Source organism: Mus musculus, chromosome 4 (genome assembly GCF_000001635.26).
Source record: "Mus musculus strain C57BL/6J chromosome 4, GRCm38.p6 C57BL/6J".
NCBI lineage: Eukaryota > Metazoa > Chordata > Mammalia > Rodentia > Muridae > Mus > Mus musculus.
The window spans coordinates 6,184,439-6,200,073 of NC_000070.6; the positions used below are offsets into that span (position 1 = coordinate 6,184,439).

A 15,635-nucleotide genomic window follows, 5' to 3' on the forward strand; every position below is an offset into this window, starting at 1 on the left:
GCTCAAGCCCACATCAGCCCTGGAAATTTTAACTTCATAAAAAGCCTCAGTGACATCCCAATGACTAATTTCAAATGTTAGATGATTGTGGTGATTTGAACATGCTTGGCCCAGGGAATGGTACTATTAGGAGCTGTAGCCTTGTTGGAGGAAGTGTGTCACTGTGGGGGTGAGCTTTGAGACCCTCCTCCTAGGCATGTGAGAGTCAGTCTCCTCCTATTTGCCTTCAGAACAAGATATAGAACTGTCAGCTTCTCCAGTGCCATGCTTGCTTTGATGCTGCCATGCTTCCTGCCATGATGATAATGGACTAAACCTCTGACTCTGTAAGCCAGCCCCAATTAAATGTTGTAAGAGTTGCCTTGGTCATGGTATCTCTTGACAGCCATGGAAACCCTAACTAAGACAATGATGATATTGTCAGGAACATAATGAACAAAGTAGCAGTTTGGAGGAGAAAAGGGAGAGTTCCAAGTTGAGGTAGCAATGTTTTTGAGACATTCAAATGGACAAACAATTTTAAAAAGCAATTAGAAATGTAGATCTGGAGTAATGGGAAGAACTGGATGGCTACTGAAAAACCAGACTTGGAAATTCTATATATACTCAATCTATATTATTTGCAAAGTGTATATATGAAAGTTGCATACTTGTTGCAACTGGCTGCATACTGTTGTTACTTACCCCAAACCACAGATATGCACGGGGAAGCAAATGTTTGATGAGCTTGTTTCTAAACGAGGTCAAACAAGGTGAGACTATGCCTTTTTCAGCTCTTACGCTGTAAAGAAGTAGCCTTTTTGGCAGTCTGTTTAATGATGCTACATCCTTCATATTCTGTGCTTCTCCTTTCAGATCTATTTAAAACTGCCTGCTAGTGCAGTGCTGACGTGTTGTCTAGTGTTCCTAAGTGGATGTGCCTTGAGGAGAATACATTTTAGGCAAACATCCTTCAAGAAGGAATTACAGTGCTGGGATGGTGAGTTCAATGTTAATGAAGCCATAGTATATATCACATAAAGTGTCTTTATACAGAAACAGACATAGAACAAGACTATGTACCTATCACCTGGTAAACATTAACAGGGGCTTCAAGGACATAACCTTGTATCTCAACAGCAATAATTCAGTATTCATTAATTTAGTGTGCTTGGCAAGTCCATGGAACACAACTGTAGATAATGAGAATCAGCTGTATCGACACGATAGGTATAAGAACAGATGATACTGTATAGTGAAGTTGCACACAGCCAAAGAACAAAAAATGCTAAAGCAGAACTCAAGGACCCAAGGGAATGTCATTGGTTAAGGGCTAGATGTTGTTGATGGATGGCTGACTCCCCCTCCACCCACCCCCTCCTGCAAAAAAAGATACAAAAGATAGTGAGAGGTCTTTAGGCAATAAAGCAGTGAAATCTTGCCAGGAGCTACAGAGCAGCTCCCAGGAATCAGGGAAAGAGGGTCAAAAGACAAGCATGAACTTTTGAGTATAACGCACTTGAATTTAAAACTTAGTTCTGGTGCTTATTAGCTGAGTGACATAAGAAAATCCATCTTATTTCTCTGTCTCTCCCCAACCCTTACTTCTAAAATATGAAGACAATACCTCCATCAGAAGTTATTGTAGAGGGCATAAATAGTATATGCAAGCCATGAAAATTACCAGCTCTAAACATATTCTCTTCTGTCAAATGTTTTAGAAACAGGATAAAAATATTTCAACAGATGAAGCAACAGGTAAAAGCCTGCTCTGAGCTTCACCTCAGTGATGTTCAGGATAAGGACAATTACACAAATATGAATTTTATGTAAGTTACAAGGTTAGAGTTGTCCATGCCTGATGAGGTTGTCCCCTGGTTCATCTTACTATTGTGGTTCATGACTTACCAAGAATAGAAAAGGTGCTATGAAGACAGGCAATCTCTGTCCCAGTTACAGATCACCACTACTTCTTTTCATGAATTCCCTCATACAGACCACAAAAATACATTTCTTTAGTGACAGGAATCATGAGGTTGGCCTGGCCTAGCTGCCTTGAAAGGCATGTGTCATTGCTTTTTAATGTTAGCGTCCATGGCTCCTGGAGAACAAAGTGCTTTCCAGTTGTTGAGAGACTGATATACTCCCTCAGACAGTGAAGCATTCTGGCCAACATTCACAAGGACGCTGAAGAACACTCTGCTCAAGGAAGAAATAAAGAAAGAAATTAAAGACTTTTTAGAGTTTAATGAAAATAAAGCCAAAACATACCCAAACTTATGGGACACAGTAAAAGCATTCCTAAAGGGAAAACTCATAGCTGTGAGTGCCTCCAAAAAGAAACTAGAGAGAGCATACACTAGCAGCTTGACTGCACACCTAAAAGCTCTAGAACAATAGGAAGCAAATTCACCCAAGAGGACTAGATGACAGAAAATAATCAAACTCAGGGCTGAAATCAACCAAGTGGAAACAAAAAGAACTATTCAGAGAATCAACCAAACCAGGAGCTGGTTCTTTGAGAAAATCAACAAGATAGATAAACCCTTAGCCAGACTCACTAGAGGGCACAGGGACAGTATCCTAATTAACAAAAACAGAAATGAAAAGGGAGACATAACAACAAAACCTGAGGAAATCCAAAACACATACTCAGATCCTACTACAAAAGGCTATACTCAACAAAACTGGAAAACCTGTATGAAATGGACAAATTTCTAGACAGATACCAGGTACCAAAGTTAAATCAGGTTCAGATAAATGACCTAAACAGTCCCATATCCCCTAAAGAAGTAGAAGCAGTCTTTAATACTCTCCCAACCAAAAAAGCCAAGGACATATGGGTTTAGTGCAGAGTTCTATCAGACCTTCAAAGAAGACCTAATTCCAGTTCTTCTCAAACTATTCCACAAAATAGAAACAGAAGGTATCTACCCAATTCATTCTATGAAGCCACAGTTACTCAGATACTGAAACCACATAAAGACCCAACAAAGATAGAGAACTTCAGACCAATTTCCCTTATGAATATCGATGCAAAACTACTCAATAAAATTCTCGCTAACCGAATCTAAGAACACGTCAAAACAATCATCCATCATGATCAAGTAGGCTTCATTTCAGGGATGCAGGGATGGTTTAATATACGGAAATCCATCAACATAATCCACTATATAAACAAACTCAAAGGCAAAAACCACGTGATCATCTCGTTAGATGCAGAAAAAGCATTTGACAAAATCCAACACCCATTCATGATAAAAGTCTTGGAAAGATCAGGAATTTGAGGCCCATACATAAACATAATAAAAGCAATCTACAGCAAACCAGTAGCCAACATCAAAGTAAATGAAGAGAAGCTGGAAGCAATCCCATTAAAATCAGGGAGTAGACAAGGCTACCCACTTTCTCCCTACCTATTCAATATAGTAATCGAAGTCCTAGCCAGAGCAATTAGACAACAAAAGGAGGTCAAGGGGATACAAATTGGAAAGGAAGAAGTCAAAATATCACTATTTGCAGATGATACAATAGTATATATAAGTGATCCTAAAAATTCCACCAGAGAACTCCTAAACCTGATAATCAGCTTCAGTGAAGTAGCTGGATATAAAATTAACTCGAACAAATCAGTGGCCTTTCTCTACACAAAGGATAAACAGGCTGAGAAAGGAATTAAACACCCTAAAGGGAAACAACACCCTCCACAGTAGTCACAAATAATATAAAATACCTTGGTGTGACTCTAACTAAGGAAGTGAAAGGTCTGTATGATAAAAACTTCAAGTCTCTGAAGAAAGAAATCAAAGAAGATCTCAGAAGATGGAAAGATCTCCCATGCTCATGGATTGGCAGGATCAATATAGTAAAAATGGCTATCTTGCCAAAAGCCATCTACAGATTCAACCCCATCAAAATTCCAACTCAATTCTTGAATGAATTAGAAAGGGCAATTTGCAAATTCACCTGGAATAACAAAAAACCTAGGATAGCAATAACTTTTCTCAATGATAAAAGAACTGCTGGTGGAATCACCATGCCTGACCTAAAGCTGTACTACAGAGCAATTGTGGAAACAAACAAACAAACAAACAAACCCTATATAGTACTGGTACAACGACAGACAGGTAGATCAATGGAATAGAATTGAAGACCCAGAAATGAACCCACACACCTATGGTCACTTGATCTTTGACAAGGGAGCTAAAATCATCCAGTGATAAAAAAGACAACATTTTCAACAAGTGGTGCTGGCACAACTGGTAGTTATCATGTAGAAGAATGCGAATTGATCCATTCTTATCTCCTTGTACTAAGGTCAAGTCTAAGTGGATCAAGGAACTCCACATAAAACCAGAGACACTGAAACTTATAGAGGAGAAAGTAGGGAAAAGCCTCCACAATATGGGCACAGGGGAAAAATTCCTGAACAGAAGAGCAATGGCTTGTGCTTTAAGATCAAGAATTGACAAATGGGACCTCATAAAATTGCAAAGCTTCTGTAAGGCAAAAGACACTGTCAGTAAGACAAAAAGGCTACCAACAGATTGGGAAAGGATCTTTACCAACCCTAAATCAGATAAGGGTCTAATATCCAATATATATAAAGAACTCAAGAAAATGGACTCCAGAAAATCAAATAACCCTATTGAAAAATGGGATTCTGCCCCACCAGGGGAATCCATTCCATAATCAGCCACCAAACGCAGATACTATTGCATATGCCAGCAAGATTTTGATGAAAGGACCCTGATATAGCTGTCTCTGGTGACTATACCAGTGCCTAGCAAATACAGAAGTGGATGCTCATAGTCATCTATTGGATGGAACACAGGGGCCCCAATGCAGGAGCTAGAGAAAGTACCCAAGGAGCTGAAGGGGTCTGCAACCCTATAGGTGGAACAACAATATGAACTAACCAGTACCCCCAGAGCTTGTGTCTCTAGCTGCATCTTCTTCTAGTAGCAGAAGATGGCCTAGGAAGGCCCCTTGGTCTTGCAAACTTTATATGCCCCAGTACAGGGGGATGGCAGGGCCAAAAAGTGGGAGTGGGTGGGTAGGGGAGCAGGGTGGGGGGAGGGTATAAGGGACTTTCGGGATAGCATTTGAAATATAAATGAAGAAAATATCTAATAAAAAAATTGAAAAGAATTGTCACAGTCTCAGTCTTGCTGTGGTCTCTCCAGTTGGACTGATTTTCATTACTCAAGGCCACATCTGGTGACCTTGGCCCAGTAAATAAGCCTGGCTGCTTACACATCAGAATCTAACTTAGCCCAAAACTCTAGTCTAAGGCTCTTTCTGACCACCTCATAATCGCTTCTAAAAAAAAAAATCATTTCTAAACAACCAGGTAGTATTTTGCTGACATGTGTAAGATGTTTCCATTATCTGTCTTAGAACTTATCTGTGACTTTTTACTTGTGGTCTTTCCTGGCCCAACAACTGTGAAAAGTTCTTCTCCTTCAAGGCCCAACATTAAAAGGTCATTTCTTGTCAAAAACATGATGGGAATTTTTAAGGCAGAATGTGTATCAAGACAGCAATGCAAGGTTTGGTAACTTGTACTGCTAGTTTCTAGTTTAATTATCATTTGCCTCGCTCAAGTACATCATTACATACTCAGCAATATGAGTGGAGCACTGTTGAGTTAACTGAACTGGGGAGAGGGACCATTATCCTTTGCCTTCTGAGTCTCAAGCTGAAAATAAAACTGAACTAAATAAATTTTCAGGAGAAAAGGACACACATTTTATTTTTTTTAAAACAATCATGTGATTAGCGTCTTCGTGGGAAACCTGAAAGCCTGTGTGGCTGTATCTACATACCAGGGGCAACCAAGAAAAGTAGCTAAGATGTGGATTTAATTCTAAAAGGTCTGTTGCAGACCTCTCAGTTTCATCTTCTCTACCTCATAAGTTTTTGTTTTTGTTTATTTTTTTTAAGTGCTCGAAACTCAAAGAACAGCCAAGGCAGCAGGCTGTAGGCTCCCACCTAGCATGGTACACACAACAGGCACCAAGAGAGTATTCTCCATTCACATACAGTCCGCGAGTAATAAATACTCTTTGCAAAGTAAAGTGTACTCTGTTACCTGCTTATATCTTTCTTTCCCTTCCTAGCTTATAAATTTCATAAAGGCTTCTTTTTTTTTTCTTGGGAGGCAATTCTTGGAGGTGTAAGTGTCTGGGACTTAAGATGAGAGTTAAGTCAATCCCAGCAGAAAAGAAGATGGCTTAAGAGTCTCCATTCTCATTGCCAAAAGCTTTACCGTGTTTCCTATCCTCAATACGGATCCACTCAGAAGGACTAATTTACCATCCAATCCTGGATAAGGGAAAATGACAGATAAGGGGAAATGAAAGGTGGAGTTGTTCATCTGCTAAGATATTGCATTGTTGAGTTAAATGAACTTGGAAGACAACGCTGCGCTCTAAAGGCAACCTACAGCATCTCCCAGCGAGTCGAATGGTGACTATAGAGAGATCTCAAAAACTGAAAAACTGGCGAGCCCTGCGGACCGGAACCCTACAGCGAGTGCGCACCGGCTGGTGGGGGGAAAAGGAGCCCGGAGGAACACCACGAACCCGGCACGGCTCCGCCCCCTCTCCAAGGCAGTGGGAGTCACGGAGTGGCTCCGCCCCTTCCACAGTCGCTAAGCAACCAACCCCGGAAGTCGCGGTCCGGGGCAGGCGCCGCAAGCGGGTGAAAGATGGCGGAGGGTGGCCGTGCGGAGCCGGAGGAGCAGGAGCGTGGGTCCTCCAGGCCACGGCCCCCAAGTGCGCGGGACTTACAGGTGCGCAGGCATGGAGCGCGGCGGCGGCGGGCGAGAGGGCGTGGGCATGGCGGGCGCGGGCCAGAGCCACTTTGTACCTCACCTGAGCCTGTCTCCGGAGAACTGGAGGGTCTCTCCTGGAGGCGCATTGCGGAGGGGTGCGTGTGGAATCCTGTGCCCTAGCCTCAGGCGGCGGTACAGGGGTTCCCTTCACGCTGGATGCACAAAGCAAATGTCATTTTGCCGAGCCATCTGGGTGCCTCCCAGCTGATGCTGCCTGCATTTGGGGAGTTGCTGTGGCCAGTGATAAATCAGCCATCACTAAAAAAGTAACTTTAAAAATGACGCGTGCTGGTTTGTTCTCCTGGATGCTTTTTCACGTTTGATGATTTATACATTAAAAGCACTTTCTTCTCCAAAAGCCTGCGGTTTTGCAGGGGAGAGCTTAAAACAGTTCAGGCTTTGGTCACAGCTCGCTTGAAAGAGTTCACAAAACAGCTTAACAGAAATAAAACTCAGCAATGTTAGGATGCTGGCATTAGCTAAACACTTGTCCGATGCTAATACTGCTTGTCCATTTTAGCCTTTTTTTTCTATCTCCTCATGAAATCATTGATAAAACTCAAACGATTAAACATATATTAGGGGTTATAGTTCAGAATAAATGAGCCTGGATTCGCAAACCTTGACAGAGCATTTTTATAGCAGGTCTTCATTCTGTAACCAGACGTACTGACCGTTTGCCATTCTAACTTTGTGCTGAAGCTCTGGGAAATGTGGATACAAATAGGACATCAAATCCAGAAGTAGTAGTGGATACTGTTGTGTGCTATCAAATTTTGTGAAAGGTCTCAGATTTGAAACAGGCTTGTAAAGCAGCTTTACAGACCAAGCCAATGCAGAATTCTAATGGTATTAATTGAGCACTGGTTGGTTCCGGTGACCCCGGAGCCAGTTAGCTCGTTATCTTAGAGTAATTGTCACTGTGATGAAACACCATGACCAAAGCAGCTTGGGGAGGAAAGACTCATGCTTCCACTCACAGTTCCTTATCAGACAGGACGTCAGAGCAGGAACATGGAGGCAGGAGCCGATGCAGAGGCTATGAAGGGTGCTACGTACTGGTTTGCTCCCCAAGGTTTCTTCAGCCTGCTTTCTTATAGGACCCTGGGCTCACAGCCCCGGTTTGGCACCACCCATAGTGTGTGTGGCCCTCCACCATCCATCACTAATTAAGAAAATGCTCCAAAGACTTGCCTACAGCCTTATGAAGGCATTTTTTTTTCATCGAGCCCCCCTTTCCCTGATATCTCTGGCTTTGTCAAGTTGACATAAAACTAAACAGCACACTAGTGAGGCAGTGTATTTTCTGTGTCTGGCTTGCTAGTTTTCATAAAGTCACATCTTATTGTCACTTGGAGTTTTCCCAACATGCTCTGGGTCTAGAAGCTGCCTCATTCAGGAATTCTATTTTGTTTTATGAATAATCTAGGTTTAATTGTCCTGAACAGTCTCTATTTTAACCACATATAACCTTTTGGACACCTTCATAACTGTTTGGAGAACTAAGCATAGTTTGAAGCATCACTGAATGCCAAAAAAAAAACAAAAAACAAAAAACAAAAAAACAAAATAAAACAAAGCAAAAAACAAAACAAAACAAAACAAAACAAAACAAAGGCAGTTCAGAAGATGAACTTGGAGAATGCAGAGATCAGCATCAGGTAGGAGATAAAAACCAGTGAATTAATGACCAGCTGAACAGAAATCTATCTCAGCTGCCATTCAGAATAGTCTGTCAGCCTCTACATCAGGAAGGAGGGTTTTAGGAAGAGGGCTATATAGTTATCTCCTGAAGTGTCTCTCTGTTGTGACTTCTGGACTGTTTCTAAGGCTGTTGTGTAGTGTCCTCCAGGCAATTCGTCATAGGGTTTAAAGTTGTTTAAGGTATTTAATTGCATATTTCCCAATGTTCCTCCAGAATAATATCAACAGGATTGCTGCTCTTAATTCCGTGTTTCCATCCAGATTAGCATTTGGGGAGGAGTAAACTTGTCTGAGGCTATCTAGATCACTGGTTCTCAGTGAAATAATGTCCCTGGAAAGGCTTGATAAAGCAGACACTAGCGCTCATACCCATATCTAATAGGTACAGAGTGGGACTTGAGCATTATGTATTTCCCAGATTCCCAGGTGTGGCTAGTCTGTACAGTTAACTTTACTGTGTTTTCTACAATGTAGCATAAGGCTGAGCCTTCTAGTTCTCTCTTGCTGTGTTTCTGCCCTTCACAGTGACTTAGATTCAGGTTACCTTCCAGACTGGAAAGAATATCAGTCCTTGACTTGGGAAGAATTGGAGCAAGAATGTCTCTTACTTAGGAAGCGCTGGTTTTGTCATTATACTTTTATCTGGTACTTGAATTAATCTTCTTTATTTAATTTCAAATAATATAATCTCAGGAGTGCTCAGTCTCTGTGTCTAATAATCTACACTTTAAAGAGTATCTCTAGCTGCATATGTAGCAGAAGATGGCCTACTTGGCCATCATTGGGAAGAGAGGCCCCTTGGTCTAGCAAACTTTATATGCCCCAGTACAGAGGAATGCCAGGGCCAAGAAGTGGGAGTGAGTGGGTAGGGGAGCAGGGCGGGGGTGGGGGGCGTATAGGGGACTTTTGGGATAACATTTGAAATGTAAATGAAGAAAATAATAAAAAATAAAAATAAAGATTTAATAATCATGAGTGGGCCCATGTCATAATCTGTGACTGGTGCCAACTCCTTCTGAAGAACTTGTTCAAGTCTCGGGAAATAATGCTTGGACCACGTTCTTAGTGTTCCTTTTCTACTTTCCATAAAGTCAAAGGTGCTTTATTTATTTTACAGAAGAAAAGTATTTTGATTGGCAACAATCAAATAGTGGCTAAGGAAAAGAACCTGGTGGGGCAGGCATGGTAGACTTCCTGAAGTAGGGCATACAGCTAGGTTCCTCATATCTGTGTGGATCAAGAAAGCTGAAACATAGCAGCTTTTGCCTTTTTCTTCAGCCCAAGACCCTAGCCCATGATGCTCAGGGAAGAAAGGGTTTTTTTCTTTAGAAATAATGCCAAAAACACATGCAAAGGCATATCTCCGAGGAGGTTCCTAGTCCAGTTGACACTGACAATTCCCCATTACAATTGGCACCTAAGGTAAATGTCATTGGGAGGACAGCATATATTATGTGGGTTTAGAAAAGGATGCTTAAGAAAATTCGAAGCCATATTTACATAGGTCCCCTGAAACAGGTGTTTGGAATACAGATAACACTGTATGAGATACATGTATTGAGCATATAAGTCATTCATAGATCTGAAATAATACAGTTGGCTCAGGAGGTGATCCATCAAAGAAGACTGTTTTAAAGAGCCTTCTGGAGGGTAAGTTGGATGCTTACTGTAGTCATGGTCCCTCCCCTAGCTTGCTTTGGGTTTAGTGTGGGGTTTTGGAGGGTAGGAGTAGCAAAGCATGCCAGGAAGACACATAGAAAGTGAAAACAGGGACACTGACACAGCAGTGTCACAGTTAAATCCTGTATTGATGGGATGGGTGTGGGCTTGTGCTCTGCACACATTAATCTTTCAGCTGATTGTCAGAAGAATTTTGATAGGCATTTAAAGAAGTAACTATGCTCAAGGATGTTCAGTAATCCACCAGATGTTACACAGTATCACTAAGATGATGTTAACACAGTGTCACCAAATGTTACACAGTGTCACCCAATGCTACACAGTGTCACCAGATGATGTTACACAGTGTCACACAATGTTACACAGTGTCACACAATGTTACACAGTGTCACCCAGTGTTACACAGTGTCACCAGATGATGTTACACAGTGTCACCCAATGTTACACAGTGTGTTCCTAAGTCAAGATTTGGATCCAGTTGAGAGCAACAACTGGGTGTGTGAACATGGGGGAGGAGGGAGTGGGAGGAAAAAGAAGGGAGAAAATGATGGAATTATATTTTAATTTCAAGAACTTAGAGGTCTGTAGAATTTTTGAGTTCAGTTCTTAGGAGGTCAGAGCCATTGATTTGCATTTCTAGGGAAACAGCTGCTTTAGAAATTCACAGGTTGGTGCATCTATGACAGTGAGAGAGGAGTAGGAATAAGACAGTTGAAGGAGGGGGAAGCTGTCTTCTGTGTGTCTTGAGGGTGTACTTTAAATGTGTTTATATAACGGCTGTGGAATCTTCCAGGGCCAGGGCAAGTCACTGGGTGTTAGAGAGCTTTTCTTATGTGTATGAGCCTGCCTGGGTTCAGTGCCTAACCTTGGAGTGAGAGCCCAGATATTACAATCATACCAATTGAATACCGACTAGCAACGTTAAGGAAGTTTATGTTGTTGTTTGTTTTTTGAGACAGGGGTGTCTCTTATACAGGCCTGATTGTCCAGGAACTCACTGTGTAGACAAGGCTGGCCTCAAATTCACAGAGATCTCCTGCTTCTCCTTCCTAAGTGCTAGGATTGAAGGTATTTACCACTCTGCCTGGTTGAAAAATTTTAAATTATTGCTAAAAATAGCAAAAGGAGAAGGAAAAACTATAATAATTGATAATTCCATTACTATTTTAAATTCTATTTCAAGGACAAGTTTATTTTTACTTTATTTACAAGGTAACCAGCTATATATCTACAATGCATAATTTTTCAGTATTAATTCATAAATGACTAAAATCTATATTTACTTCATTGTCTTTTATAGAATCTCCTTTCCCTAAACTTGATTAAATTTGTGTCTTATAGACTTTTAAGCAATACTTTTGAACTTGTTTTTTGTACTTAGGTTTTGAAAACAACTAAGTGAAATTATATTGTGAGAGTGAATTAGAGAAATTGGCAATAGCTTGAACTGTCTTCAAGAATTCTTTAAGACATGGAAGAAAGTTACACAGGTCCACAGCAAACATACTGCCAAGCTCAGTTTTTAAACTGTTGACTAGTTAATTAAAATAATTATTGTAACAATTTTTTTCTGACAATAGGCAGTTTGATTAGTTGAACAGTATGAGACCTCAGGAATTAGCCTTGGAAAGATATCTTTTGAGACAACAACCTTCATTTTTTCATACAAAATTGCTATTGCTCAATTTCAAGCCAGTAGCTGCTCCTCAGATATCTGTCTAGAAGTCTGATTCTAGTGTCATCTGTATAACAAACCTGTTGTTCTGTGTAGTTGGCCTTGGCAGAATTATATGAAGATGAAATGAAATGCAAGTCTTCCAAGCCTGACAGATCCACACCTGCAACCTGTAGGAGCCCACGAACACCGCCACATCGGTGAGTGTTGCTTCTAAACATCTACCCTGCTTAGCTCACTAAGCCCAAACTATTTTAAGTGACCTTAGGACTTTTTAAATTAAAGTTTTAAAAATAGATATGGAAGTATTATTCCTAATTTTTTAATAATCAGCTAAAAAATTTTCAGAAGAATTACGTTAGTATATGATATTATCATAGGCACCATATGAAATTATATCTTGAATCCTGTTTTCTCAGGCCCAGTGGCTCTTTAATAGTTTTGTCAGGGCCCTATTGAGCTCTGATGGCACGTCAGCCCTCTCCTTCCAAAGCTGCTTTTATATGCAATCTTATCAGTTGAGGGCCAGCAGGTTTCTCACCACCCTTCTTGGGACCATGGTAAGTCTTTGGTCCCCATTAAAGAGTCTCAAGTTTCTGTGTGTGATCCTGTTGTGTGATGCCTAGTCCTACAAATGATTTCCTTGTATGTATTTGTTATTATTAAAATCTCTGAACTAGAGCTGGAGAGATGGCTTAGCAGTGAAGAGCACTCCAGAGGTCCTGAGTTCAATTCCAAGAAACCACATGGTGGCTCACAACTATCTGTAATGAGATCTGATGCCCTCTTCTGTTGTGTCTGAAGACAGCTACAGCATACTCAGATACATAAAATAAATAAATAAATCTTTAAAAAAAAATCTCTGAACTATAAAAAGAATGGACTAAGAGATTTAGAAGATAAGAATCACAGATATTGTATTGTGAGTGTTTTTATTTATTTTTCTAGTATTAAGAATGCAAACTTGAATTTTCTGATTATCTCTCATTCTGAAAAAATACTTTGTTAACAGAAGTAGAAAAGTTCGTTGAACATTAGGTTTTTGCCACTTCACATTATTTTTTGTAGGGGAGACAAAAATGATGCATTTTTCTGTACTAAAAAAAAAAAAAATTTTTTTTTAAAGCCCATAGAAAATGTAAAGACGAGTAAGATGACGAAACACTAACCATTTCCTCTGCTTCCGAGTTTGTCACGTGTTAGAGTGGAGCATGCGCTCTCACATGCTCACTCTCTTGTCAACTGTCGGAAAGCACATTATAGCCACTGTGATGCTCAACTCTAGATATTTCATCGTGCATCCCTAAGAATAAAGTATATAACCTAAAATCTAAAAGTATAGGTTAACGACGTCCTTTAACTTAGAGCCTGGAAGTTTAACGTAGAGCCTGGAGGCAGCCATTTCTTCCAGCTTTGGGGATTTTGGGACCCAGTTAGAGACTACTCATTGCATCTGATTTTTCCTGTGTTGAGTTTTAATGCAGGGCATCCTCTCTTTTTTGTCTGTTTTTAGCTCACCTACATAATCTAAAATGTAATACACTCAATTTTAAAATGTATGCTCCAGATGTCTCAAAACGTCCCACATTCTAGATCACTGTTTCCTCATAATTAGATTCTTGTTAAACATTTTTGTCAAGAGTATTAGATAAGTGATACTGTCTGCTTTTTATTATATCACATCAGGAGCCATATAATTTCAAGTTTTTCCACTATTGGTGATATGCTCACTTGATTAAGGTGCTGACCACCACATCACTCCATTGTCAGGTACAGTTTGTCTTTGTAATCAGCAGGTTGGTATCTCGGCATGGTTTGAATATACTATCCTTTGATGTAATTCTTTCTTGTTAGATAAATGAGTATATGTAGATATGTGTAATATGTTAACTGACGCCTACTGTATATATTCCCCAAAGTTTTGTAGTATTTAATATGTTACTATACCTTGGTATTGTGGTAGTTAACTTTTGGCTCCCTGGTTTGAGCACATGCAGAATAACTTAATATTGCTCTAAATAAAATAAATCTAATATTTGAATTCTTATAAGATGTATAAATATTTTCCTTGCTCTTCACGTGTTAATTCTGTGACCTGGAATTCAAGTCTCCCTAAGCTGCCAAGCAAGTTCAAACCAGTTTGAACTGCCCCAAAAAACTAAGGTCTGTGGATGTGGCTCAGTAGTAGAGTTTTGCCTAGCATATGCAAGACGCTGGGTTCAATCCCTAGAACTCTTTCTTCAGATGAATATAGTTTGTTGTTGGTAGTTTTAATTTCATAATGCGCTTTGGTTTGTTTGTGTTTGGGAATGTGATAGTTTAGTATCCCACACCTATCCCATGTCCTTCTTACTGCTGGACTATACCTCTGCAACCAGTGATGTAGTTATTAAAGACTTCTTGCCTCAAGTTTGACCTCTTGCATTATTTACTACACAACAAGCCGAGTTTCTTTAGAAGATGTAGTGACTGTTGACTCACTGGAGATAGTGTGAGGACCATTGGCAGTCCTTTGTAAGCATGATGCTGCTTTCCATCCACTAGAGCACTTCCCACTCCCTTGCTCTACACTCAGTAAGAACACTTGCCCTGTTGTGTCTTCATTGTACTTCAAACGGGTGTCTTTAATTGTCATGTCCTCCTAGGGTAGCATTAGAGACCAAAACAATTATATATTGATTGTCATCTTGTTCTTGTGGTTTTCAGGGTATCATTGTGTAGCCTAGGCAGGCCTGGAACTCACTGTCACTCCAGCTACCCTCAAACAGTCGATCCCCCTGCTTCAGCCTCCCAATGTCAAGATGTCCAGAGTCTGCTAGCACCACCACATGTGGTACACTGGCTTTTCAATCCCACTGGTTTGATTTTTATCCACTTGACACAGCTAGAGTCTTGTGGGAAGAAGGCTCTCATATGAGAGGTGACCTCTATCCAATGCCTAAGGGCATGTCTGTGGGGCATTTTCTTGATTAATGAGTTATGTGGGATGGTCCAGCCCACTTTGGGCAGTGCCGTCCCTGGGCAGGTGACTGTAGAATGGTGGAAATACTATTGTGCAGTAAAGTCCTTTGAGTGATAAAGTGCTGTCATGACAAGACCTGGCTCTAAAAAGAGATTCCTCTCAGCCCCCATGTTTATATGGTGTGTGTGTGTCTGTGTGTGTGTGTGTCTTTTTCATTAACCTCCCATAGGCTCTGTTTTCTTATCCAAAAAAATGAGAGTTTATTTATAAGAATAATGTGAACATATATTTGCCCTTTGGTAATATTTACTATTAACCCTTTTACGAAATAGGAAAAGTGTATCATTTTAGAAAAGTACTATCTCTTTTAGAAAAATAGGGTAAAATTACAGCAGAGGTTCAGAAGAAAGAGGCAACTCAAGAAGATGATAATTTGTAATCTTAGATTACAAGTGACAGTAAAAATAGATTTGGTGATTCCACTGGAATGAAAGAGAGGGGATGGAATTATTCTAGTACTTTTTAAAAGTTGACTGTAGAAACTTTATGACGAGCAATGCACAGCACAAGTAGGAAAGAGACAGGTTTGGGATCTGTGGTAGAAGAGCCATGCGTGCTTGCTGACAGAGGGATTCAGCATGGAACATGGCTAACCTTGGTGTTAATGGGCTTCAGTCATGCAGAATTATTGAATAGGTGCTTTGGTTTTAGGTTTTCAGTTTTTGTTTGTTTGTTTGTTTGTTTGTTTAGGTCTTTACAAACTTTTAAATATCAATAAGTTAAAGGGGAAGAGCAGG

The 15,635-nt window shown here is 40.3% G+C and overlaps 1 protein-coding gene across 1 annotated transcript in view; it reads left to right on the forward strand.

The window, feature by feature from the left end:
• Positions 1-6,666: 6,666 nt before the first annotated feature.
• Positions 6,667-15,635, forward strand: part of Ubxn2b (UBX domain protein 2B) — a 28,684-nt gene continuing 19,715 nt past the window's right edge. The window contains exons 1-2 of the mRNA NM_026534.2: positions 6,667-6,775; positions 11,973-12,076. Of these exons, the coding sequence (NP_080810.2) occupies positions 6,692-6,775; positions 11,973-12,076 (188 nt within the window). The 5' untranslated portion in view covers positions 6,667-6,691. The remainder of the gene's footprint in view (positions 6,776-11,972; positions 12,077-15,635) is intronic.